Raw genomic sequence first — 24,127 nt, forward strand, 5'->3', positions numbered from 1 at the left:
CAATTATGGCATTCTAACTACCATTATACCTTACTAGTTCATTTTGGCTGTGGTTCAGTGGGTGTAGTGGGAAACCATGTATCTTAAGTTTGAAAGGAAGCATGAGATAGGTTGCAAAGAGTTTTAAATTCTAGAGATCCTAGAGTCAATAGAAATAGCCATACTTGAATTTTAGTGGGGAAAAATCACTTTGACCATTGTGTAGAGGATGGAATGGAGTAAAGAGAATCTTGGGATGTGATTTGAAGGCTACTGAAATAATCAAGAGAAGAAATGATGAGGATCTAAATTATGATGATGGCTATGTGTGTAGAAAGAAGAGGAAATACACATACATCCTTATATACCCACATATATACATGCATGCATATTGTTCAGCCATTTTAATTTTTATGACCCCATTTGGAAATTGTTTCATTCATTTTTTTACACAAATGAGATCTAACAGTAGTTCATAGTAGGAGCTTGCTAAATGCTCACTGATTTTCTGATTAATTCATATATTTGAAATACAGAAAAGATAACTGAATATAAATTCTGAGGGAGTTGTGTAGAAATAAGAGAAGCATTTCAGTATTAAACAAGAAAGAATCAGTATAAATAAAAGAGAATATTATTGGAGGAACACTCATACTTAGGAAATGAGGAGCCATCAAAGAAAATGTAGAATTAGAAAATGCAGAAGGGGCAGCTCGGTAGTGCAGTGAATAGGCTCAGACATTTGATAATTACTTAGCTATGAGACCTTAGGCAAGTCACTTTAACCCCCATTGCCTTACAAAAACAAAAACAGAGGGGTGGCTAGGTGGCACAGTGGATAAAGCACCAGCCCTGGAGTCAGGAGTACCTGGGTTCAAATCCGGTCTCAGACACCTAGCTGTGTGGCCTTGGGCAAGCCACTTAACCCCATTTGCCTTAAAAAAAAACCTAAAAAAACCCCAAAACAAAAAAAAAAGAATTGATGGAGAGAGAAGTACCAAGATATGACTTTGAGAAACCATGTGGGGAGGGCTTTAATTAGGAAGGGGTAATATAATCTGACAAATGCTGTGGAGAATTTGTCATGAGATCCTCAGCAAGGCACTTAATTTTGTCAAGGGTTGGTAATGAGAGTGATTAGGACAGAAATCTAGATTAAGGTGAAAGTAGGTGATGAGGAAATAAAAGCTAATATTTAAGAAACCTGGAAATAAAAGAAAGGCAAAAAATAGGGGTCAAGGGCTAAAGGGAGGGTGTTGATTCTTTCCCCTCTTAGGATGCCTTAACTTGGAGAGATGTTTCTGGGCTGTCAAAAATTGTGCCAACAAGGAAAAGAGCATTCTGCCAGATTCTATTTAATTGGAAAGTTTTATTTTCGTTATCACTATGGAGTGTCAAGGTATGTGTTCATAATAAGAGGAACAGCCTTAAATGAGACAGTTGAGTAGTTTTTGTTTGCTTGCTTGCTTGTTTGTTTTGGCCACAAAAACTCTTAAAAACCCTCTTCACTGGGGAATGGTTGGTGTGGGGCAAGTGCCCATAAAGAAGAAGCCCTGAAGTATAAATAGATGGTGGAGGTAAGGAATCAGAGGGATCAGAGAATTTTCAGCTTGAAGGAATCTTAAGTTCACTTAGTCCAATGTTTTTTCACCTTTTTTGTGGGGCACAGACCCCTTTCAACTTGAAGGAATTTAAGAACTCACCTAGTCCAAAGGTTCTGCACTGCTTCTTGTGTGGCACAGACTCCTAGTAAACACTAGGGACTTCTTTCCGACACAGATTTTAATAAATTGATGGAAACGTTAAAATTCGGTTTATAACTATTGAAAATAAAGAGGCGATTTGCTTTCCCCCGCCCAAGTTTACTTGAGCCCTGAAATTCTCCCCGCCCCATGAGCCCCCGATGAAGAAGCCCTGATCCAATGCAGTCACGGAATTCAGGAGCTCAGAAGGAACAAGGTGAAGAAAGCAAGTTAACTTTGCAGAGGACGTAGGCTTCTCCACCTGGGACCGACTTCTAGGAGGCTGGGGCGCTAGGAAGGCCGTTCTAGGAAGAAGACCTTGGCTGAGCTCAGGTGAGAGCAGCCCAGTGGGAGGCCAGGGTCTTCCCTCTCTTCCCGGTAGGCAAAGGTAGAGGGCGGGGGCTGGCTCGCCCTAGTCCCGCCCAGCTCCACTGGGCACCGCACCGGAGCTGGGATCCTCTCCGCCTAGCTCGCCACGGGCGTCCCCAGATGTTCACCAACAACGCAGCCCCGGGCGCCTTCTTCCTGAAGCTAGGCGGAGCTGGACTCCACCAAAAGCTGAGGCCGCGAACCCGACTTCATTGGATAGACCCCAGGAGGCCTTGCCTTGCAGGGCCAACCGGGGAATGGGAGGACGGACCCCGCGAATGGGGATTTTCGGACCAATCCTTGGGGCGGGGGCGGGATCTGAGCCCGACTCCTCCCCACGTGGTGAGGACTGTCAGCGCCAAGTGCCTCTACCTGCCGCGGCGGCGCTGGGCTCCCTTCCCTTCTCGCCATGGACCCTGCTCAGGCGGCAGAGACGTCCGGCTTAGTGTCGGAGAAAATGCTCCAGTACAGGAAGGACGAGAGTGGATGGAAGACGTGTCGCAGCGGCGTGAGTGATGGGGCCCCCGGGGAGACTGAGTAGTCGGACTAGGGGCGGCCCCGCCGACCCTTTGGACTCTTCGCTTGTTCCTCCGCTTGCACCAGGCTGGCACAGTGTGTTCTCCCTAAGTCCACGTCGTATTCTGAGCCCCTTTCTCACCAGCTCATTCCCCCGCCTCGTTTCTGGGCCTATGCACTCATCTCCCAGGCTCAGTATTAGTTCTAGGCTTAGCTCCCTCCACCCAAAACAAAGGATCTTCCCCAACTCAGTTCAGACTTTCTGCCCCATCTACTCCGTGATGCCTGCCTCCTTGGCCCGGACAAGCCTCACCCCCCCCCCCCAACACACACAACACACACACACAACTGCTCTGGATGAACTTAGCTGAAAATGCTGAACTCCCACATAAAAGACGATTTGATTTTCAGAAACCATAAACCGAAATTTCCATTCAACAAATGTTAATGAGTCACCTCCAATGAGCTAGACAGGAAAGACATAAAGATAGGTAGGTTAGGACTCTTCCAGAAAACAGGAGCCCTGCTTGAATATTAAGTAAACTGCTTCACTTCCTTGAAAAATCTTAATTTGACTAGAGGCTACAGATTGTGTAAAAGGCTTTTTTGGTGGGGGGAGGGGGCAATAAAACACCTGAGTGTTCACTTGCCTTTCTCTTCCCCAATAATTTTGTCAACAGAAAGGAGTTACGATTTCTTGGAGGCCTTCTACAGAATTTTCTGGAAATCTGTAAGTCAATGTGTTTCTTTAAACTATGTAAGATACTGAATCTTTCTTGCAAAAATTCTGTATACTTACTAATTGTCATAGTGTGGTGTAAGGGCCCCTTGGGGTCAGTCCATCAGGATTATTTTTCTGGAAAATAATATCTCTTAATTTTGAAACTCAATTTCATCAAATCGAATTGGAGTGTGGAGACAGATCTATTATAGACAGGCATAAGAGGAGGTAAACTGAAAAAAATTTGTTTTCCTCTCAAGAGTTATTATGCAGTGATTCATTAATTCAAGAAGGATTTTATTAAGAAGCATTTATGGAGGCAGCTTGATGGTACAATGGATAGAGCACTGGCCCTGGAGTCAGGAGGACCCGTGTTCAAATTCCACCTTAGATACTTAATGTTTACTTAGCTGTGTGGCCTTGGGCAAGTCACTTAACTCTGATGCCTTAAAAAAGGAAGTCTTTATTGATGAACCTAGAACAGGAATTGTAAAAATAATGATAGTGGTTTTTCTGCTCACTCTGAAGTTATGAAAAGAAATAATAATTTCTCTAGACATGAGATATAATACCTGCTTGACAATTTTCTTTCCTTCCTCCACAGGTACAAAGGAGAAGGAATAATATATGGCAACCCTGAAGAGGTGTGGAAATTCTTAGCACCAGCAGATAATGGACTACGGGCAAAATGGGATGATAATGTAAAAGAATTTCAAGTTCTTGAAGTGATCAAAGATGTAAGCTATCTCAAATGTTACAATGTAATATTAATTAATGATAAACATTGTGACACAGTGATAGAGAACCAGCTTTGTAGTCAGGAAGACCTGGTTTCAATTCCTGTTTTTGACATATAATATCTATATTACCTTGGGCAAGTCACTTAAACTTTTAGATTCTCAGGCATCTTTCTAAGACTCTTAAGTTACAGACAAGTTGCTGATCTGCATCATTGAAGGGAATTTTTCATACCAGGATTTCTTTACAGGAATGAAATCATAAGTCAGACCACATAATAATGAAAAATAATTATCGCCTCTTTACATATTGATTATACCATATTTTAAGCAATATCAGAAAGAAACAACAAATAGTGAGAAATACATTGAATTAGGAGTCAGAGACTTTTTGAGTCTTTCTCTGCTATGTATTAGTGGCATGATCCTGGTCAAGTCACTTATTTCTCTCTGTCTCAGTTTTATTAGCTAGAAAATGAAGTGGTTGTTTTCCTTCTAATTCTAATATTCTCCTACTTGTCAGTCTTTGAGCACAAGAACTATGTCTTTCTAATACTTTGTAAAGTGCAACAAACCACAGGATGAGCTCAGGAAACCATAAAGTATTTAGACCCGGAAGGTACCCCAAAGATCATCTAAGAGTTCTTAAACTTTTTTTTTAATTTCAAAGAACCCTTTGGCATTTAGATCCCTTTACAGAATACTGCTTTCAAATAATTGGAGGAAAGCCATATATCATTTAGAGATAAGTAAAAAAATAAAAATTTGCTTTTTTTTCTTGTTCATCAGTATTCTCAAATCTATCCATAGACCCCAGCTAAGGATCCCTATTCTAGTTCCATTCTATCCATTTTTCTCATGTGTGCAATGAGTGGGTTAAGTTAGATGATATCTGAAGCCCTTCCAGCTCTCACATTAGATATTATTTGGTTTACCCAAGCTTCTGGGTCTTCCTAGGTGAAAAGCGTCATGCTGACGAAAGAGGTGGGGAAATCATTCTGGGAACATTAATGCTTTACTTAGACTAAGTGCTGTATTTTAGTAATACTTTCCACTCCCCACCCCCAACCCCTAACAAGATAGGGCAGCAGTGTTAGGTAACTAAGTAACTAATATGCATTCCTAGAAGAACACCAACTTTACCTGGAACAGTGTGGCTGCTGGCTTTGTTCCCACCTCCTCACTTAGGCCCTGTGTCTACTAATATAGTTAGTTCTGTAGAATTCCTTTGTTCTTTTATTGAATCGTTTATTTTTCTCTTGACTCCCATATTTGTATTTCATAATTTCTTTTCAGCAAAATTTATATATCAGGAATATTTAAAATCTAGAGGATTGATGAAATTTACTATCTACCTCCTGCCAGAGAAGCGATAGATTTAGGGTACAGAATGAGATTTATTTATTTATTTATGCGCATATATATATATATATATATATATATATATATATATAACCCATAAGAGAATTGTTTGACTATACATATATCTATTTTAAGGGGGATTTTTCTTTCCTTTCTCTTTTTAATGGATTTTAGGGTAGATGGAAGAGAGAGAACATAGATTTTTCTTAATAAAAACCAATTTTTTAAAAAATAGTTTAAGGGACTGTTATTTGTAGAAAATTGCATTCTTTTTCATATCAAGGATTGTTAGTTTTATTTAATTGTTTTTACTTTGTTTCCAGAGACTTCTCATGAACAGCAAGTCATATCTGGAAATGTTTGTGAATGTAAATATAAAAACAAAGTATATCAATCAAAGTTAAACAAAAAAATAATAGTACCCTGATTCTGGGATTCAGAATTCCATTCATTCAATGGACTATTTTATAGATAATATTCATATTGCATCTTGCTCTCATGACACCTTTTTGGTGTATTTGTTTAATCATTTCAGGCATGTCTGACTCTTGATGATTCCATATGTAATTTTCTTGGACAAAGAATAGTTTGCCATTTCCTTCTCTGGCTCATTTTTATAGATGAGGAACTTAGGCAAAAAGGGTTAAGTGAATTGCCCAAGGTCACACAGCATGTAATTGTCTGAGGCGAGATTTGAACTCAAGAAAAGTATTCTTACTGACCCTAGTCCTAACCTCTATCCACTGAATCACCTACTTGCCCCATGCCACTTTAACTGCTGTGTCTTTCAGTACTGTGTAAGGCAACATAATTTCCCTGAATTGAGTTTCTACTACTCATGTGTTCCTTTGGTTTTCTTTCTATGTAAATCAATTGTATGTAAAGCCAGGATGCCTTTCTTTCCATAAATATTATGAGAAATAACTGACTCAAGTGAAGCAGCTTATTTATACAAATATAATAATAACAACAACAAGGAGTATGTATATAGTTATATTTTGCTAAATGCTTTATATATTAACTAGCTCATTTGGTCCTCATAACAATCCTATGTGGTCAGTGCTCTTATTATGCCCATTTTATAGATGAGGAAACTGAGACTAGTGACTTTGTCCAAGACCATAGAGCTAACAAATCTCAGAGAAAGGAATTGAATTCATCTTCCTGTCTCCTAGTCCTTTACTGTATCTTCTGGGCCATAGTGAATAAGTTTGATTTGATTTTATGTATCTTATTTTCATATGTTGTTATAGTCTTATTGACAAGGGGATAGGGGACAGTTGATTTTTAATCAGAAAATTAAACATTTTTGTAAAGATCCTATGATCCTAAATCACTATTTTCTTGTATGAAATCATTACTACTATTTAGAATGATTAATTCTTTGAGCATTTTTTATGATAAATTCACAGAATTTTAGAGCTGAAAGAAACCTTAGAAATCAGTACTGTCCTAGGATTCAGGAACTCTGGATTCAAGTTCTGAATTTAAGATAAAAGGGCATTTCATCTTGAAATGAGAGGGCACCAGATTTGGAGTCAGAGAACTGAATTTGGATCCTAGCTCTGATGCAAACTATTTGTGTGACCTTCCTTTTATCTCTCTGGGTCTCACTCAGTTTCCTAATTTCTAAAATAAGGGAATTGGACTCAATAACCTTTCAGGTCTCTTCTTGCTCTCAACCTTTGATTCTGTGATCTTGTGACTCAATGACTTTCAAATTCATAAAATCATAGTTATGGAGCTAGAAGGAATTTTAGAAGCCTCTGGGAAATGAGATCCAGAGAAAAGTGACCTGCCAAGGTCACAGCTAATGAGTGATAGAGCCAAGGTTCAAACTCAAGGCTTCCTGACTCCAAATCTAGTGCCCCATTTATTTGACTGGTTTACTAAACTCCTATACCATCATTTCCATCTATCCTAGTCTGTGATAATTTAGTCCTGCCTTGTCCTTTTATAGATAAGAAAATTAAGATTAAAAGAGGTGATATATCTTGTCTAAAGTCACATAACCATTCTGTGAAAAAGTTGGAACTCCATTTCTCCTGAGTTCTAATCCAATGCTTTTTTATTCTTTAATTTTTGCCTCAATAGAAAACAGCATGTAATTTAAGCCAAAAAGTCTCACCATAGCTATAAAAGATGTCAATTCATTTATTCCAAAACCTAAGAAAATCTGGAATGTCAAATAGGTTAAAAAAAAATAGCGAGCCTTTATAGTGCTTTCAGGTTTGCAGAGTGCTTTGCAAATATTATCTCATTTCGTCCCCACCCCAACCTGGGGTGGGGGAGTGGGGGGAATAGATACCAACATTATCCTCATTTTATGGATGAGAAATGGTGGCAGAAGGTTAAATGACTTGCCCAGGTCATGGAGCTAATAACTGTCTGAACCTATAGTTGAACTCAGTTCTTCCTAACTCCAGGTTCAGTGCTTGATTCATTAGACCACCTGTCTAGGTATGTTGGGTTTCACTGAAATAGAATTAAGGGTATGATTCTTTTAAAAGTTGCCTTTTTGAAAGTGAAATTATCCCAACTTGCATAACAATAGAAGAGCTAGACCCATCTGAAACCGGGGAAGTAACAATAGAAGTTTCAGATTTCTAATAGAAAGTTAAAACAGTGTCATAGAAAGATGATAGATCATTTACTGGACTGTGATTTTTTTTGCCTCATTTGACCCTCTCATCCTGTAGTTTTTTAACTGTAAAAACTAATGTAATGATAATTGTACCTTTCTGATTTTTGTCTGATAACCAATGATTTTGACTAAAATTAATCATCAAATTAAAAAAATATATTACTGCTGTTCTCTGTATTTAGGCACCAGACTACCAGAATCAATTTTATGTAATTTAACCTTTATCAGTCTAGATCCAAACCATATATATAGTTTGAAAGGATAGATGTCCAAAATGGCATAGACCCCCCAAGCTCTGAGACAAAAATCTGTCTCAAAACAATTAATGTAACATTTCTAGGCATCTTGAATAAGGAAAAGGTAGTCTTAAGTTAACATTTTGTTATATTTCTCTTGGACCACTCTCCTCTCCTCCCACCCCCAAGAATCTACCGGGATCCTGACATGGGGAGAGATCATGGAGAATTTAACTGAATAGGAGACTAAGCAAATGAGTTCCTCTTTGAATTAATCCTAGTTTCATTTGTTTCAGGGTTAGTGAAGGTCAGGATCTTATCTCAACCAGTTATTTTATCTGTTTCTCTAAGAAAAGTGTTTTTTTTTTCCTTCAACACACCACCCACCTTTCCAATGGGTTTTTTCAATGAGTCTGAAAGGATTTTAGGAAAAAAATATTATTTCTTAGTGTTTTCAGTTCTACTAATTAGTTTTTCATTTATTTACACATAAGAAAAAAACTTCCTGACAGGCTTTCTGTGCAGGAGATTCTCATTCCATAAAAAGTTGAACAAGATGACTTCTAAGGTTCTGGTTTTCTGTGATTCCCAATAGGTAATAATTTGTGAAAAGTAAAGCTATGCAAGTGTGAGTTTCCTCTCCCAGTGTCTGATGCTTCCAAGGCATGTTTTCTCTGTAGACATGAAAATTTACTGACATTTATAGGCTCTCTTCATTTCTCCTGCTTGGTTCACATTTTTCCTCTTCTTAGCCTTACCTTAATTATTACTTACTTCCTCTCTTCATCTTTCCTCCCCTTCCTACCCCCCAAAGAAAAGTTATTTTTTTACAGTTTGAAGAAAACAAATAGAACTCAGGAAAAAGAAAGGCACCAAGGAATAACCTTTTCCCAGAAACTGTAACATCTCAATCATTTATAGAAGGCATGAGGTCTGGCTCACAGCAGCCATTGCTTCTTCTGATACCTAAGGAAAAGGTTCTTTAGGTTATCCTCCAGACTTCCCACTAGCAACAGTGGTGCTACTCCCTGCTATTTCTTCCTTTGCAATTCCTTTTTTAAAAATGTCTTAATCATTTTTTGTTACATTACTATTATTTTTAAAACACAGCACCAATCCCATGTTTCTCTTTTTCATGATAAAGTAGAAAGTGCAAGGAATTTGGAATTGTAGCACCTGAGTTAGAATCTTATAACTGCAACTTATTGCCTATGCAACATTAGGTTAGTCACTTAATTTCAGTTTCTCCAGGCCTGGGTTTTTACATCTGTAAAATGAAGGAGTTGGTCTAGATCAGTGGAATGAAACTCAGATAGAACCACACATAAAAGATTCCTGTTGATTTAATTTTTAAATGTAATTTTTAACCTGTTTTATTGTAATTTTATTTATTTTGTTAGCTATCTCCCAATTGCATTTTAATCTGGTTTGGACTTCATGTTTCATATTTCTTATCTAGATGACCTCCAAGTTTTCTTTCAGCTCTAGATTTATAACCCTAGGTTAGTATCTGATTGTGTTGAAGGAAAAGTATTGACTATTTTCTTTTTGAAAAGGTCCTATACAGATATTTTTTTCTTAAATTTGACAGGATCTTTTTGTAACCAGAACAATCTCACCATCAGCTGCCATGAAACTTATTTCTCCTAGAGATTTCGTAGATCTGGTACTAGTCAAGAAATATGATGATGGAACTGTAGTTTCTAATGGTGAGCTATGGCCTTATGTTTTCTTTTTATTTCAACTATGTGTGTGTGTGTGTGTGTGTGTGTGTGTGTGTGTGTGTGTATGTTTCTGTGTGTGTTGACTATCAAATACAATGATTCTTGAAAAAGTAAGTCACTTGCCAAATTGCTTGCTTTTCCTGGGCCTTCACCACTGCACATAGTCATTTTTATGGAGGGTGGGGTAAAGGGGAAAGATTTCCTATCTCCTCTACACCCACTGTTTTTCAGTCTTATCTGTTCTTCATTTACATCCTTCTTTCTATCCTATCCCACTCCTCTCTAAGCAAGTGACATCCCTTATTGTTCTTTTAAGTAAATTGTCCTTTTATTGCAAAGAAGACAATGAAATCAAGGGAGTGATGTCATGAAGTGCAGGTAGTTTGGATTAAAGTGAGGGGGTGTTGTGCAAATACACTGTTCTCACTCTCTCTTCCAGATTGTTCTTTTAAGTTAATAGAAAGAATAAGTTGTGTGTGGTTTTCCTAGTTCATATTTTGGCTTAGGTCCTTTTGTGGAGACCTTTCTCCTAAATGAAAATAGGGGAAGGGAGGACTCCTGTGAGAGAAACTGAGCACAGAATTTTTGATTTGGGATTTTACTTTTTCTTTTAGTCCTTGGCCTTAAGGACTCTAAGTTTAGAAACCAGGTAAAACTGATATTTTTTAAAGTCAAAAACCAGTTTGGATAATTCTAACCCTGAAATTTATTAGAGGCTAAGACAAAAATAACTAATAATGAGTAGCATAAATCTGTAATAATTCATAGAAAAAAATGTTGTGGCATAAACCCTGAAAGGACCTCCTGTTTTTCCTATTAAACTTCCTTGTTGATTATATCTTCTGCTTTGTACCATTTTGCTTCTGCATTATCCTCCACCCCTATTTCTACCCCCATCCAATACACCCAGAGCAAAAACCCCATAAACACATTAAACATCATAGATGGAAATGGGCAGTTCATGCCAGAGAAATAAGAAAGCCTATCAGCTGTGCAGAGATGCAGTATCTCAGAGTTAAAAGGACCCTTATTCTACCCTTCTAACCATTTTTGAAGATAGCTCATAAAGTCCAAAAGGAAACCATGGGGCTTTGTTTTTTTCCCCTGGCATCAGGTGCTTAACCTGAAGGCCCAAGGTGGAAATTATTTTTCTATCATCTAATATAGCTCTTATATTGAAAGTGATTTACTTTAGATAGTGATGGATCTGAATTCTGAGGATCTAGGATCAAATCCTGGTTTTATTGTTTACTACTTATGTGATTTGGAGCAAGTTACTTTACCTCTTCTGCCCTCAATTTCCTTACCAGGAAAGGAAAAGGCACCTATTGTGTTCTAAATAGTTTGCAAATATTATATAATTTGTTCCTCACAGTAACCCTGTAATATAGGCATCCTTATCTTCATTTTATACTTGAAGAAATTGAGGCAGATAGAGATTAATTTACTATCCTTTGTGTCACACAGTTAATAAGTGTCTGAGACCAAATTTCAATTCAGGTCTTTCTGACTTTAGACCTCATGGTCTAGATGCTACTCTTACCTCCAGATGTCATTGCTAAAGTCTCATTTCTATGAGTCTATCACATCTTTAAATTCTAATTTATAATATTTTATTTGTGTTCTTCTCTAGTCCTCCACAAATTCCTATTCTGGAAAGTTTTCATCCTTTGAAAGTGATGTGATTTGGGATGGCTAAGTGGTACAGTGGATAGAGCACCAACCCTGGAGTCAGGAGTACCTGAGTTCAAATCTGGCCTTAGACACTTAGTAATTACCTAGCTGTGTGGCCTTGGGCAAGCCATTTAACCCCATCTGCCTTGCAAAAACCTAAAAAAAATGATGTGAATTGTTGAAGGTTATGCTAGAAGAATATAAGCTCTTGCAGCTTCCATTATGCTAGAAAAGTCTTCTAGAAAAACAGCTCCGCACCCTCTGCTTCTTTGCAAAAATGAAAACTTGAGTATGGAATGCTGTATATATTTCCAGAATTTTTAATATGTTGCCTAGTTTTGCTCAACTTTTTTCTTTTTTTTTTTTATTCTTCAGTATAAGCTATTCTTCTCTTTGAGAAAATCTCCTCTCTAGACCTAAATTTAGAAAAAAGAGATCTCTCTCTAGGAGAAGGAAGAATAATACACTGGAAATTGTAGCTGACAATAAAAAACAATGATATCAATCATTGAACAAAAAATAGAGTTTTCTTAAGTCCATGAAGAGATTCATTATGTATAGACTGGTCACTAACTGAAAAGTTCTTTGACCATTGAAACAAATAAGGATATAAAATGACTCTCAGTCCTGCTTTCAATTCTACAGTGAAGGCAGCAAAGTAAAAGAATAGAAAGTGAATGGGGAAGTGCTAAGAATCACAATTTTAAGATGATGTCTAAACATTAAATTAGTTGGTTATTTTCCAAATCTTTAATGCTTCAGGGATCATCTTATTGGGAGAACTGAAATATGTGAATATTAAGAATCTCACTATAAATGATGTTAAAGCAGAAAGATTATGGACTTTTAGTCAGAGTCCATGGATTGAAAGCCAACCTCTGATACTTAATACCTGTGTGATCTTAGTTAAGTCTCTAAACCTCCTAAGTTTCAGTTTCCTCACCTTTATAGAGGGGGTTAGGTCTAAATGATCTCTGAGATCTTTTCCAGCTTTAAATCTATAATCCAATGATCCAGAAAAGAAGAGGAAATTGTAGCTAAATGGAAGACTCTCCTTGGAAAGCCCATCCCCCCCCCAAGTTCTTTCTCCTCATTTCCACCCTAGTAGAGAGTTCCCTATCACAGGTAATCTTGAAGCAAAGACTAGACAAACATTTACTGGTATTGTTGCTGAGAAGGGTTTTTATTCAGAAATACATTGGACAAAGTGAACTCAGAGGTTTTTCTCATCTCTGATATGAGTTGCTTTTATCAAGGATCCAAAGATAAAAGAAATATCATTTCATGGGACATTTGTTCATCTTGTATTGCAGTGCTTATGGTGTAATTTGTAAAAGACAAAAAAGAAAAAACCCTATTTTGTTTAAAAGACAGGCAAGTATTTGATTCAATGGCATAAAATGGTACTTTGGAGAATTTGCTACAAGAATATCCACACTATTATGATTCTAATGAAGGAATTCACTTTGTTGGAACTTTTGGTTATTAGTTTTGAAAGAATAATTAAACTGGGAGATATAACAGAGACTGTTCCATGGAGGACCTTCCAAGGGAAAATTCAAAGAAAAGATGGCTTCCCCAAAAATGCTAAGATCTCTCAAACCATTATGTGTTTGCAGAGGACACTGTGCTAACAGTATTAAGCCCAGAACACCCTGGTAAATGAGATCTCTCAATCAATTCAATTTCACAAACACCTACTATGCTGGTACTTCCTAGCCTTAAAGAACTTACATTGTTCTGAGTAAATGCAGCTTAAACAAGATGTAAAACAAGATGTAAAAAAGATGCAAAGAAACCTAGGGCATGGAAGAAGATGGAGTAGAAAGTACAGACAACTGAGGGAATCAGCAAACTAGTCTTTTTAGGAGCTCCTTCAAAAGCCAGGGATTTCAAGGAATGAAGGGAAAGAGGGAAAACATCCTAGACATAGAAAAAAGCATTGACACAGGAAGCAAAGTGCTGTGTATGTGAAACATCAGGTGTACTGAAGCCTGGCAGGTGAAGATGAATAGTAGGAAATTCATCTGTAAAGATAGGTTAGGGCCAGATGATGAAAACCTTTCAATGCTAAAACTTGTCCTAGCAACAATCAGAAACCATCAAAGCAACTTTAGTTACATTAATCAATGAATAAACATTTATTAGGCACCTACTATTACCTGGCATTGTGCTAAGCTACAGGTAAACAAAAAGTGGCAAAAGACAGTCCCTTGCCTCAGGAAACTTAGAATATAATGGAAAAGACAACATGCAAACTAGTATATATAAAGTGATCTATATATATATATATATATTATATATATATATGATAAACGGGCAATAATTAATTAATAGAGGAAAATAACAAGAATAAAGGAGAATTGGAGAAAACTTCCAGGAAAGGATTATTAATCAATGAACAGTAATTAAATGCTTCCTCTTCCCTAGGAAACTAGATGACTCAATGAATAGAGTGCTATGTCTGCAATCAAGAAGAACTGAGCTCAAATTTGGTCTTAGACACTAACTAGCTATAGGGCCTTGTGCAAGTCATCTAACCTCTGTTTGCCATAAGCCATTGGAAAAGGAGAAGAAAATTGCCAAGAAAACCTCATATGCGGTCTTGAAAAGTCAGATGTGACTTACAAACTGAACAACAACAACAATGCTATGAACTACCATTCCAATTATACAAGATACTCCCTGCCCTCAAATATATTATATCCTACGGAAGCAAAACTTACATGTTCACAGAGAAGTAAATTCAATTCCTAAAATTATATGGCAAGGAAATGTGATGGTACTAGGTTGTGAAGTTGGGAGAAAGGACTATTTTTGTTTTGTTGTTGCCTTTCTTGGAATCCCCTAGCCCTTAATAATTGCCAGCTGACTAGCTGGTAGGGAGCATAGTATAGGGCTAAATTGGTCACTAGGATATCAAGATTGGGAAGGGAAGAAAGTGTAACAAGATTAGTGGAGGTAATGACCTGGGAAAGAATTAAGAAATTGAGGGAATTAGGGGCAGCTAGGTAGTGTTGTGGATTAAACACCCACCTTGGAGTCAGTAGTACCTGGGTTCAAATCCAATCTCAGACACTTAATAATTGCCTAGCTGTGTGGCCTTGGGCAAGGCACTTAACCCCATTTGCCTTGCAAAAAAAAAAAACAACAACAAAACTAGAAGTTGAGAAAATTAAAGGTCATGGTGAAGACAGAAAAAAGTTAAGAGGAGTAAAATATAAGGGGAGATGGAATGATAGGAGAATATTGTCAAATAAAGGCATTTCAGAACTCTTGTTAGGGAGGTTGAACTATTCTGGGTGACAATAAAGAGTCAGAAGCCCCAGCAAATCACTTTCCAATCTCTAGGCCCAAGTTTCTTCCACTAAAATGAAGGAGTTGGATTGGGGGATCTTCAATGTCTCTCTTAGTTCTATTGTCTCCTCTATGCAGATGATCTCTAAGAGTTCTTCCTGTTCTCAGAATCTATGCTTCAGAACAAATATGTAAATTTCTAAATTAATAGGAATTTAATATGATAACTGAGAAGAGTCCTTGATATTCTCATTCTTTGTTCTTTTTCTATCCCTGCATCCTGAAATTACCTGTCCAAGCCATGCAGTTGACAATGATGCAGATTAGTCCTGGGCAGCCCTATAGCTCCTTGCTTCCCTTGACCTCCTCCCTATGATTTCCCATACAGTAAGTCTTCCGAATATCTTACATGCCAAGTTAAAGTCAGTAACTGCTCCTCTATACTTTGTTTTCTCTAGCTACCTATGTGGACTATCCATCTTGTCCTCCACAGGCAGGTTACGTGAGAGGCTTTAATCATCCCTGTGGTTGCTTTTGTGAACCTGTTCCAGGGTAAGGAAAAAAATTGCTTTGTCTTTTATGTCTAAACTAGCTCCACCAAATATAGATTTGTATACATATAGATATATGTGTGTATAAATACACATATAAATATGCATACATTTGTTTTAATATGTATGTATTGGAGAGGGAGTATACAAGAGAACATACACATATGCATATAGTCAAGTTGGAATAGTGGTTGTATATTAAAATGGGCAAAATGAAGAGGTTTTTTAAAATATGAAGCCAGGATCTACTTTAGAAATTTGGGTTGTGTCATTCAAAACAGATGAACAAACATCTATCATTTATATAATGTGTTTAAGGTTTATAAAATGCTTTCTTTGCAGCAGTCCTATAATGTTGACAATTTTGGACAGGACCTGTAATTTCAATAGCATAAGTAATAATCTGTAAACTGAAAACAAATTGATAACTTGTCACTCTTGTGTATTTATACCACCTATAATTTTTTAGGAACTAAAGCAAAAAGAAGTTAAGGAAACATCCAATCAATGGTAAAGTTAATATTAAGTTAGCTAATTAGCTAATACTAATTCTCAGTTATTAGATTAAATTCCTATCATTATAGAAATTTACATACATGTCCTGAATGTAGGACACCTTTCCTTAACTAAACCTTTATCAGTTAATTTCAGGTTGCCTGTTGTAGTCTGTAAAAGATGAAATCATTGAGGTTTGAACTTCTGAATATATTGAATTGTAAAGCAATGCATACCAATTATATGGGACAGATTTTTATGTGTTCAAAACAATTACTCAGATAAGACTAGTTAATTAAAAGAAAACAATTAACCATGCTACAAATTTAGATAATCTGATTTTTATAAGGAGGAAAGATAAGAGACTTTCCAAGTTGGAAAGGGGGAGAAGAAACAGGTTCAGTAACATGAAATCAGAAAAAAAAAGAAGCATTCCACTTCCCCTTAAGTGACTGTATTCAATGGAAGGAATGTGGAAACAATAATTGATTGACAAGAAAGGAGTCAGTTTCTAGATGCACTGTATGGATTACTTGAGATATATAATTGCAAGAGAACTCCATGCATCAGTCTTGGAATCTGACTAGGTTTCTGATCAGCATAACCTAGGTCCTTAGTTAAGGTCCAGGTTCTGAACCATGAAGTAAGTACTAAGTTCAAACAACACAATAAAATTTTCTAGCAATTCCCACAATTGAATAAAGTTTTCTCAAAAGACAGAAATTAGAATAGCTCCATAATTGAATAGAAAGGGAACTAAACTAGTTCCAGAACTGTCACAAGATGAGTCAGCATGGTTCATATAGTTCATACTACTACTATTTGCTGTTCTAATTCCCTTACTGTTCAACCTGGGTCCTGCCCCAGTGACTTGCCATATATCATCCAAAGGTGTTGGATGACTAAACTTTGCAGTACTTGTTCACTTAAGGAAGAAGAGATGGAAAGAATTTATAGGAACATAGATTTTGAATTGAAAGGGACATTAAAAGGAACAATCTGAGATTGATTTGCCCAAAGTCACATGACCTTGCAATAGAACTGAGTTGTGACTCCAAAACCAAGGGCCTTTTCTCCTGAAGTCTCTGGTTTTGGTAAAGGATTTTTGCTTATAGTATTTAAATTTGGAAGGACCCTAGAGTTTATCTCATCCTACCATACCATTTTAAGGTATAAAAATTGAGGCCTTGAGAAGTTAAAAAGAAAATGTCTGGTTTAGATCCACATCTTCTGACTCTCCATTAAGTGTCATTTCCACTCTACCCATGCTGTGTTTGTATTTGTATATAAGGAAACAATAGCACCTACAGCACAAATATCTTTTTGTAAGCACCATTTAAAAGTAAGTTTAAAAATATACAGCTAGACAGTTTTTAACTTTAAAGATATCATAGCTGCCACAACACATAGTGTGGTGAAAAGAATCCTAGATGGGAAGGGAGAACTAGGTTCTAATCTTAGCTCTGTTGCTAACAAAGTATAGGATCTCTTCACAGGTTGTTTCATCTCAGTGACCTCTGAGATCATTTGTAGCTCTGATACCTAAAATGCATGGGCACAGCAAATAGAGGTCTGGCCCCGGAGTCAGGAAGAATCAACTTCATGAGTTCAAACACACCCTTGGATACTTGCTAGCTGTGTGACCCTGGGCAAGTTAACCCTTTTTGCCTTAGCTTTCTCATCTGTAAAATGAACTGAAGAAGAAAATGATATGTCATTCCAGTAATTTAAACCCAAGATGTGAAATGACTTCTCCAGACTCTCACAGAAGTGAAATCAGGATTTAGGCTAGGTCTCCTAGCTTCAAGATCTACTACAGGGATAATTTTCATTTTGCCAATGGTAAAATTGAGTCCTAGAAAGGCCAGAGGAATTTCTGCTAAAACTCTGAATTTTGACTTGTTTCTTCTTCTCCTCCCCTCATTGTGAAACAATTGATAACATTCTTTCTTATGAGCTAGAATCTACAAAGTACAGGAACAATTAATATCCAAAGAAGAACCATGAACTTGATCTATTCACTAAAACACTCATTTAGGGCATTCTTTGACACAACCAAAAATCCTGTAATGAAATAAATCCTTTATTGTGACTTTGTAAATATTGATATTTCAACTAGTTGCCTTAAAGAAGTTTTTTTAAGAAGATGTCAAACCTGGCATCTTGCTCTACATTTATTCACAATGTAAACTAGCAGTCTATCTGGTCCCTTGCTTACAGTACATATCCAAGACTATTTGAGGTGTCTATCCCTATTATCATCAAACATTTATCACCTACTGTGTGTAGGTGTGTAGGTCTGTAGACCAGGGACTAAGGTTCTATGATCCCTGCCCTCAGAGTCTTATGATTTAGTTGGAGAGAAAGTATGCATTGTATTAGAAGTCCTGCTATCCTCTATTCTTATTTCTCATCATTGTCAAATAATCTAATCTCTCAGCTCTCCTGTCTCTTCAACAAGTGAAAATGTTCTCAAAGGCTTTGTCAACACTAAAACTTTATGATTTCCACAGTGAAAAGATATTATTTTGAGAAGGAATGAAGTAATGAATATGATTCTCAATTGAGTTTCCTACTCAATTATGTTTTTTAATAAGAAAGGTCTTAGAAAAGTCAGTAAATATGACCTAGCTGTGTGGCCTTGGGCAAGCCACTTAACCCCATTTGCCTTGCAAAAACCTAAAAAAAAAAGTCAGTAAATATTGAGTATATACAATTGTCTTTTTTAAAGTTGACTGGTTTTTAATTTGAATTATTTAGATTTATAAACCTAAAATAGGTTGAATATTATACTCTTCTTCAATTATATTCAGCAAACATTAGATATATAGACATAAACAAAAACCAATCCCTCCATCAAGGAGTCTTCATTTTACTTGGGATACATTAAAATAAATGCAAGATAAGGGACAGAGCACCATGTAGAGAGATTAAGAAAGGAGGGAAGGGAGGGAAGGGAAAAATTTGGAACTCAAAATCTCACAGAAAATAAATGTTGAAAACTATCCTTACATGTAATAGAAAAAAATAAATAAAAATCAAAAAGGAGGTTTCTGGGCTAGACCTTCAAGGTAAAGCATATAAGAGCCAGAGAGGTAAGCAGGCAATATGTTCTTAGTGGAAAGGTTTTTATAGTTGAGAATACAGGAATATAGTATTTTATTCCAGTTTGCTAATTCACAAATCAAATCAAAGCTCTATTTTTGGTCACCAAGTAGAGATCCCCTTCTGCCCTGAGGATTGGTATTTATCTTTATCATCTAAGAGAGCAGATGTTCATATGGTGAGGTACAAGATAGTAAAGGCAATAACGGGAGGCTTTCATTTAAGTGTTCCCATTCCAACATGCTTACACAGTGACCCCTGGCATAGACACAGGTGTAAGATCAACAATATATCTCCAAGAAAAAGTTTTGTTGAAAATTACAAGACTAGTCATGTCTGCATTAGGCTTTAGGATTATTCCTCTGAACTGTTTCCTATCTTCTTATTTGAATCCTTTGAGCAAAACTGACAGTTTCATAAGTGGAATGTTTTTTGCTTTTTCAAAACCCTTAATTGTAAATTTTCATAAGAGAAAGCATATAAGTAATTGCTGTTTTAAAAAGTCCCTGGTTTCTGAAATATGTAACCTTCAGTCCACTTCCTGAACTGAAGAATATAATTTGATTTGTGATTCCTGCTGATCCTATAAACAGTCAAGTTGTGTTTGATTAATTAATTCAGCAGGAGAAAAAAAGAGGGTTACAAGGAAAACAAGGAGGTCAACCTTACAGATTTCTTTTAGTATTTCTTTAAATTGTTTTCAAAGGGTAAAGGTATTAGTTTTACTTTCTGTTGCTCCAGAGGGTAGAATATGGACCAGGGAGCAAAAAATAAAAATCTCACCTTATAATTTGGAAGGATTTCCTAAGAATTTGAGCTAGTCAAAAATAAAATGGGGTGCCTTGTGATATAGTGAAGTATTAAAAAAGTTGTATGTTTGGACTAGTTGATCTCTTTAGCTCACTTCCAAAGTAAGATTCTGTAATTCTTTACCACACCCTGTATTGCTCTTGCATATACATCTATAGAATAATGACATAACTTATTTATTGATTTTTCAGGGAACCTGACAAGGCCCGTATTGTCAGTTTCTTTCAGACTGACCTCAGTGGCTACCTTCCTCAGAATGTGGTGAACTCCTTTTTCCCTCACAGTATGGCTGAATTTTACAATAATCTTCAAAAAGCAGTGAACAAACTTCAAGAATGACATTCTTCAGGGGTGGCTAGGTGGTGCAGTAGATAGAGCACCGACCCTGGAGTCAGGAGTACCTGAGTTCAAATCTGGCCTCAGATACTTAATAATTACCTAGCTGTGTGGCCTTGGGCAAGTCACTTTAACTCTACTGCCTTGCAAAAACTAAAGACAGGAAGAATATGAAAATACCCAAAAGGGATTCTTCTTTCCCAAACACCAGCTATTTGACATATTTCCTTTCCTCCTCTACCTTCTCCATCACTTTCACCAAGAATAGTAAAGGAAAGGAACCAGATTTTTGTAAAGTCTTTTAATGAATAAGATATCTTGTCTTTGGCATTATTGGCATTTAGTTATAGATGATTCCTATACGGTCTTATGGAAGTAGTTTTGGATTTTGAATTAGAAGGCACAATTTCAAACCTTGTTTTTGCCACTTAATATCTGTGTGATATTTTTGCATCACTTAACCCTTCTGGACCTTGGTTTCCTCATCTTTAAAATAAGAGGAATGGACTAGATCATCTTTAAGATCTCTTTCAGCTCTAAGGGAATGTTCCTAAGGGTTGAGTCTAGCATAATTTTACATTTCACTGGTAATTACTTTAATCAGATTATTTTCCTATGCACTGAGGAAATAGGAATTTTGACTGAAACAATTATTTGAGAATATAAGAGACTGCAATATAAGACATACCATGCTTTGGTATGCAGGGGCATCAAGAGGGAACCAAGGATAGAGCATTTTTGTATGAAATCCTTATGTTGTTTGCCCTTTCCTCCTTGTATTTTAGTAATTGGTTGTTCCTCCCATTTGTAATTACCCTAGATTTGTCTTTATTGAATCTTAAGAGGCTTCCATGAAATCTTTGAAACAGATCTAAATCTAGCATTTCTGAAGTCACAGCTTCTCTACCTCACTGAGAATTCATTTTCTCATTTGTAAAAATAGGAATAATAAACATTTTAATTTCAAGATTCAATGAGAATCTATTTGTAAATTACTTTACAATCTTGAGGCTCTCTCCACATAAGATAGTATGAGTATGTCATCTTGTCTTTTTTCTTTTTTGTCCAAATTTTCAGTTTGCCAACATTATTGTAAGATCTTAAAGCTGAAACAGACCTCAAATATATTACAACCCTCCCCGGAGCATGAATTCTCTTGGCAACTAATAGTCAATCATTTTCTTATTGAACTACCTTAGGGATAGGGAATTCATTGCCTTCAGATGCAAAACTTTGTATTTCTGAGAAGCTGCAATTTTGCTTTTACTATGTGTTGAATTTTGCCTTTCAGCAACTTTGGAAACAGTCTATCCCATATCAGATTTTTTTTTCACTTTTATCAACTCACTTGTTTTTTTTGTCCATTACCAACTTGTGTAAAAAGTCATATATGTTTAATTGATTCATCCTACTTTATTATTATTTTAATCTAACCTTTGGCCTAATCATGCAACCCAAAGAATTGTGTGATCTAGGCTATATTTATAAGATGTTTCTGTTAAAATATGGTCTCATATGAACTTGAAAGTTGATGACAAAAGTGTTATGTTATTCATAAAATTAAATCCTGTTATAGGCACTATGACTAAATAGTCATTTCATATGAGGATAATGCTTAAAAATGGAGAAGAGAGATTTAAGGGTGATAGCATATGGTAGCCACCTTCAGGCATTTCCAGATGTGGTGAATGGAGGAGGGTTAGGCTCATTCAGCTTGTATCAGAAAACAGAAGTTGTCTCAGTGAATACAAGTTGCAAAAAAAGGCAAAACATTTAACAATTATAGCTAACCAAAGATGGCATGCGATGCCTTTGAAAGCACTGTGTTTCACTGGGAATCTTCAAACAAAAGCTGGATACACACTTGGGATATTTTAGGGGAGAATTTTTGTTCAGATCTGGAGTGGACTAGATAAGACCTCAGAGGAACCTTTCAACTGAGAGATATATAAAATTTAGGTTAAAGGAAATAAAAATTGGACTTGTAATTTCTTTGATATGGGGAGCTTCTAAATGAAATCCTTTACCAATGAAGATCCATCATGTCTTGGCAATGCATAGTCTTGAGAGTTGCCTAAAACATTAAGAAGTTAAGTGATTTGTTCAGGATTAATGTCAGTATATGTCACATGCAGAACTTGAACCCAGATCTTGCTGGTTTTAATGCCAGCTCTGTGAATTATGGCATTCCCATGGAAGTAAGGAGAGGAGGGTTTAAAATAATTGGTGTGATTCCAAACTAGTTGTTCTAATCAAAATGGAAGTAGATGATTATCATTTTTAGCCTTGCTGAGGGAGACAGGTTGGAGAAAGCATATGAACTGAAGAAATTTGGTCTTATTTATTAATATGGGTCTGTAATATAAATATAGCTCAAGTCTTTCACTTTTGTTCTAATGAACTGAATGATAAATGATCATCCACCTTTCTCTATATCTTCACTTGACAGTGATAATTGCTTAATCCAAGCATTTCAAGAGTGAAGGATATGGGTAACTGTGGAAGCTAATATTTGCACCATTAAATTCTGCTTTTATTCATCATGACTCTGTATTTTTTCTTTCAATATCACTGTAATTAATCATGGGGAAATCACTGAAGCACAAATTCTTGAGATACTCCATTGGAGACTTCTCTCCAAGCTGACATCAAATGAGAAATCATTACATTTTTAGTTCCCTGCTTGAAACTCATCTAATAGTTCCATTACTTAACTACATTTCTTTATTCTATCCACAAGGAGAACAGAAGAAACAGGATCAAATTATGAACAAAAATGATGACAAGAACTCTCTGTTTATATCGATTTATCAAATTCATCAATGGGCTACTATGTGGCAGACTCAGAAATTATTTAGTAACCCTGTTTCTAGTAAACCACATTTAATAGCCTTGTCAAAAAAGGAAAGAAAGCTTGTCTGGCATGACCACTTCTTGGTTAAGCTGTGTTGTATCCTTGTGATCCTTTAAAAATATATTCAGGAATTCTGTTGGATTGAAGTCAAATTCACTGGCATATCTGCATGCTTCATTTTCTTTCTTTAGTGACATTTGCCTTTCTTTTATCCTTAAGTACTTCTATTCTCCATGACTGTTCAGAAATCAAATCCATCTTCAAGTTGTTGGGGAGTTTTTTGGCCAGACAATATGGTTAAGCAATTTGCTCAAGGTCATACAACAAAGTGTGTATTAAATATCTGATGACATATTTGAATGTAGGTCCTGACTCCAGGACCTCAGTGTTCTATCTATTACACCACCTAGTTGCCCCTTATCTGCAAGTTTTTTCAGGCTGTTGGGTTATCACATTTAATAGCTTCGACAGTCCTGGACAATGTATAGCGTAAGGGTTTATTCATCATTAAGAAAATTAGGACTCAGATTAACACTTCCTAAGTCACTTAGCTAATAAGGAAGAGAATTGGATGTGCTGTTAATTACTTTTATACTATTTCATACCTTTTCCCCTTCCCTATCTCATCAGCACAGTAGTAATAGTAATAGTAATAGTAATAGTAATAGTAATAGTAATAGTAATAGTAGTAATGGTGGCAGTGGTTTGGTAATAGTGTTAGTAATAGTGATAGTGTAATATAGGTGTAGTGGTACTAGTGGTGGTGTAGTGTAGTGGCAAATGGCATATATATATACATATATATATATATATATATATATATATATATATATATATATATATATCACTTTATATGTGTTATCTTATTTAATCTTTTCTACAACCCTGTGGGTAAGATTGTATTATTAATCCTATTTTACAGATGAAGAAACTGGCAGTCAGAGGTAAAGTGACTTGCTTAGGATCACATAGCTA

At 36.3% G+C, this 24,127-nt stretch overlaps 1 protein-coding gene across 1 annotated transcript; it reads left to right on the forward strand.

Moving 5' to 3' along the window:
* The first annotated feature begins 2,451 nt into the window (after positions 1 to 2,451).
* Positions 2,452 to 23,900, forward strand: LOC141521438 (stAR-related lipid transfer protein 5-like). The gene is made up of 6 exons (XM_074233997.1): positions 2,452 to 2,598; positions 3,287 to 3,336; positions 3,932 to 4,064; positions 9,898 to 10,015; positions 15,460 to 15,553; positions 20,154 to 23,900. Exons 1-6 carry the CDS (start codon positions 2,500 to 2,502, stop codon positions 20,299 to 20,301), a joined length of 642 nt encoding a protein of 213 aa, XP_074090098.1. The 5' UTR covers positions 2,452 to 2,499; the 3' UTR covers positions 20,302 to 23,900.
* Positions 23,901 to 24,127: the final 227 nt, after the last annotated feature.

Source organism: Macrotis lagotis, chromosome 4 (assembly GCF_037893015.1).
Source record: "Macrotis lagotis isolate mMagLag1 chromosome 4, bilby.v1.9.chrom.fasta, whole genome shotgun sequence".
NCBI classification, from domain to species: Eukaryota; Metazoa; Chordata; class Mammalia; order Peramelemorphia; family Peramelidae; genus Macrotis; species Macrotis lagotis.

What these genes read in the sequence shown, in the direction of transcription:
- LOC141521438 (XM_074233997.1), top strand. Translation starts at nt 2,500, where the DNA reads ATGGACCCTGCTCAGGCGGCAGAGACGTCCGGCTTAGTGTCGGAGAAA. An exon ending in GGAAGACGTGTCGCAGCGGC is followed by an intron (nt 2,599 to 3,286) that starts GTGAGTGATGGG and finishes TTTTGTCAACAG; the next exon opens with AAAGGAGTTACGATTTCTTG. An exon ending in ACAGAATTTTCTGGAAATCT is followed by an intron (nt 3,337 to 3,931) that starts GTAAGTCAATGT and finishes CTTCCTCCACAG; the next exon opens with GTACAAAGGAGAAGGAATAA.